Source organism: Sciurus vulgaris, assembly GCF_902686455.1.
Source record: "Sciurus vulgaris genome assembly, chromosome: 5".
NCBI lineage: Eukaryota > Metazoa > Chordata > Mammalia > Rodentia > Sciuridae > Sciurus > Sciurus vulgaris.
In genome coordinates, this window is record NC_136465.1 from 73,667,641 (window position 1) to 73,671,471 (window position 3,831).

At 41.0% G+C, this 3,831-nt stretch overlaps 1 protein-coding gene across 1 annotated transcript; it reads right to left on the reverse strand.

Moving 5' to 3' along the window:
- Nucleotides 1-2,610: 2,610 nt before the first annotated feature.
- Nucleotides 2,611-3,717, reverse strand: MRPL51 (mitochondrial ribosomal protein L51). Its single transcript, XM_079141123.1, has 3 exons — nt 3,505-3,717; nt 3,306-3,419; nt 2,611-2,932 (listed from the first exon to the last, which is right to left on the reverse strand). Exons 1-3 carry the CDS (start codon nt 3,578-3,580, stop codon nt 2,736-2,738), a joined length of 387 nt encoding a protein of 128 aa, XP_078997249.1. The 5' UTR covers nt 3,581-3,717; the 3' UTR covers nt 2,611-2,735.
- Between the last annotated feature and the right edge of the window lie 114 nt (nt 3,718-3,831).

Genomic DNA, 3,831 nt, shown 5'->3' on the forward strand with positions numbered 1-3,831 from the left:
ATATGTAATCTCAATGACTCTGGAGGCTGAGGCAGGAGGATTGTGAGTTCAAAGCCAGCCTCAGCAACTTAGCAAGACTCTAAGCAATTCAGTGAGACCCTGTCTCTAAATAAAATACAAAAAAGGGCTGGGGATATGACTCAGTGGTTGAGTGCCCAAGTTCAATCCCCAGTACCCCCCCATCCCCAAAAAAAAGACAATACATCAAATGACTTATTTCACTGGACATATATTTGTTAAGTCTCACTATTCTAAGCACTGGAGACATACTAAAAAATTTAACTATAATGGATACATAACTCTAGAAATTGTAGAAACATTTTCCCCCTCAATTTAGTAATATCAAAGATATTTGTTTCACAGCCAAGTAATTATCAAAGAATAGTGTCATAGTATGCTTCAATAGTTAGACCCACCTCACCATCTCCTATCAAATCTATATTCTCTCCATCATAATATCATTGATCATTCTTCTCTTACCCACTTGAAATGTTCTATGTCCTCCCTCTCTGCTTTCCAAAATCCAACCTCCTCCAAGAAGCCTCTTTCGATTATGCTAGTCAGACATACTCTCTTATCTAGGTCATTTGTAATCCACATCAGTGATTTCCAAACATAGCTAATTAAAATCACCTGAGGAAAAAATAAATAAAATAAAAATAAATCACCTGAGGGATTTTTAAATTAGAATTATCTAAAATTAGAGAAGTTATACTTTGAAAAAGCAAAACTAGAAACAATCTAAATGTATAGCAAAATATAACTGGTTAAGTCAATATGGTACATAATGTGAATATATAAAACCATCTCCAAATTATATTAAGTGAAAAACCAAGGTACATATGTGTGAAATTCTACCTTGTGTGGGAGGAGGCAGTTCCAGGGATTGAACCCAGGATGTTGCACATGCTACACAAGCACTCTACTAGTGAACTACATCCTCAGCCTTTTTTAAAAATTTTATTTTGTGACAGGGTCTTGCTAAATTGTCCAGGCTAGAATCAAACTTGCAATCCTCCCACCTGAGTCTCCCAAGTAGCTGGGAGACTGCACTTGGTGAAATCCCACTTAAAAGGAGATAGGTAATATAAGCTTATGCATGCACAGTAAATGTCAGAGGATTAAAGAGGCACTTGAATGATTGTCATTGAAGAGGGGGGGAAAATATAGTTTGCAATAAAAATTTCCCTTTTTGTAACTTTTAGATTTTATTGGGGGAGGTATCAGAAATTGAACTCAGGGGCACTCAACCACCCATTAATAAAAACAAAAATGAAAACAGGGTTGAGGATATATCTTAGTGGTGGAGCACTTGCCTAGCATGCTTGAGGCCCTGGGTTCAATCTTGTAAAAAACTTTAAAATTTTTTAAAAATCCACATGGATGCCCAAGACTCTCAATCTCCACTGATCACACTCTCTAAGGCTCAGAAGATAACTACTTTATTTAGGGTCAGAGAGAGGTAGAGCTTGAATTCAAACTCAGACTTGTCTGACTTCAAAGACTCCTTTTTTTTTTTTTTTTTTGTGGTGCCAAGAATCAAATCCAGAATCTCATGCATACTAGGTAAGTGCTCTACCACTAAGCAATACTTTCAGCCTGGAACCAGGCTTTTGAAATGTTAAACTACCCAGATGATTCTGATGATCAGTCAGGATTTGTATCCCCTATCTATACTACTTACATGGTACTTTACTGTCTCATTAGAATGGGGAGGATACTTCAGACTTTTTTGGTTTTCCTATAATTCCCAGAGAAGTTACCTGGTAAATATTTTTTGATGAGAATAATGAAGAACTATATTCCATTTCTCTATTATATTTCATTTTAGATACACTCAACATTCGTGGCATTGATGAACAATTAAAAATTATCACTTTCAAGGGGCTGGGAATATAGCTTAGCAGTAAAGCACTTGCCTAGCATCTATAAGTTTCTGAGTTCAATCCCCACAACACACCCACACACAAACACACAGAAACACTTTCAATATTGGCTCTGCACCAACAATAAACTAGTCTCACCAACTTTTTTGGGGGGGGGTCAAGGAGGAGGGTACCAAGGATTGAACCTAGGGGTGCTTGACCACTGAGCCACATCCCCAGTCCCTTTTATTTATTTATTTTTGTTTTGAAACAGGATCTCACTCAGTTGCTTAGAATCTGGATAACTTGGAGGCTGGCTTTAAACCTATAATCCAATCCTCCTACCTCAGCCTCCCCAGTCACAGGGATTACAGGCTTGTGCTACCACACTCTGCTCAACTTTTCTGTTTTGAAGACCACAGTCATAGATTGTAAGGGTAAGTAATGAAATACAAACATAAGACCCAACAACCCAAGGATGAGCCAGCCATGATGGTACACACCCATAATTACAACTATTTGGGAGGCTAAAGCAGGAGGATCCCAAATTCAAGTCCAGCCTTGGCAACTTGGCAAGACATGTTGCAAAATAAAAAGGACTGGGGATGTAGCTCGCTGGTAGAGCAGTGCCCCAGTTTGTTCCCATACCACCAAAAATAAATAAATTAATTAAAAGGGTCATACTTTATATAGTTTTCATGAATGAATAGAAGCAGCATGGAGAGGAAAATAAACTATGTGCATATCAGATTTCAAAGAAGCCTCGTTTTATTACAGAAAAATACGAAACACTTTTCTCATAAAGAAAAGTTCTGTTCCCCTTCTCCAGGGTGACGGATGTGCCTCTTCCACAGTTCCCAGCTTTCTATTCTACCGATACTTCCCATGTCGGTTAAAGTGTTTATAGAGGTAGCTGATACGTTTGTTAAGGTTATGCAAGTCATCAAAGAACATTCGATTTCCAACCATTTTCTTCTTCCGGATACAACGCTGCAATTCATTCCCCTTCCAGCCTCGAAGCCATATGGGGCCCTTGATTAGTTCTTTGGGGTGCTTTTCAAAGTTTCCTGTGTAATGTGAAAGGACATATTAGTACCAAGACAAGAGAACCTAGCTTAGACTAGCTAAGCCTTCAACCCAAAGTTGCATCTTCCTGAGCAGCACCTATAGACAAGACAGTATCAAGAGCACAGACTTTGGAGCCTGTGAATGCTTGGTGCTCAAATTCTGACACTGACATTTACTAGCTTTGAAAAAATTACTTACCCTCTCAGTTCCTCAGTGAAATGTAAAGATAAGGAGGATTAAGTGAGTTAATTCATGTAGGGCACTCAGAACAATCTGAAAACAGCCACATGATCTCTACACAGGTGAAAAAGATAGTAATTACCGCGTAGCAGCCCTTCTGAAAATCGTACCACGTAGAGGGTAGGGTCTTACCCAGGATCCCAATGTTGTCATATACTCCGAACATGGCCCTCTTCTCGTTCCACCGATCAACCACTTTGCGGGGCGGGAGGGTGAGCCTTATACGGACGGACAATCGCGGAACACCTAAAGATAGGGAAGAAAAGGGATAAATCTGAGCTACCCATTAAGAAGCAGTTCTCCAAGCGTCTTTCTACATTAGCCCACTTACCCATAGAGAAGCTTCTGCAGGCGAAGGGCACCAAGCCCCACAAGCCTCTACCTGCCCAAGAGAGAAACCCCGTCATTGCTCTTGTCTGTCTCTCAACGGAATGCCAAAAAAGCCCCAGAATGAGGGCCCGGTGGGACCTCAAAGGAGATGACACAGGCGACCGTCCCCACTAGCCCCACAAGGGTACCAAGCTGGGAGCGGCCATCTTGGGCCTTACCCAGGTAGCTTAGGGCACAGGCCCCTCCTTTCCCAATCACACAAGCTCCACCCCCCGAATTCGGGCCGACAGGGGCCTGGACAACCCGCTCTGCCGGGTGCTTCCGGTCT

What these genes read in the sequence shown, in the direction of transcription:
- MRPL51 (XM_079141123.1), bottom strand. Translation starts at nt 3,580, where the DNA reads ATGACGGGGTTTCTCTCTTGGGCAGGTAGAGGCTTGTGGGGCTTGGTG. An exon ending in CTGCAGAAGCTTCTCTATGG is followed by an intron (nt 3,420 to 3,504) that starts GTAAGTGGGCTA and finishes CCCTATCTTTAG; the next exon opens with GTGTTCCGCGATTGTCCGTC. An exon ending in TGACAACATTGGGATCCTGG is followed by an intron (nt 2,933 to 3,305) that starts GTAAGACCCTAC and finishes CACATTACACAG; the next exon opens with GAAACTTTGAAAAGCACCCC.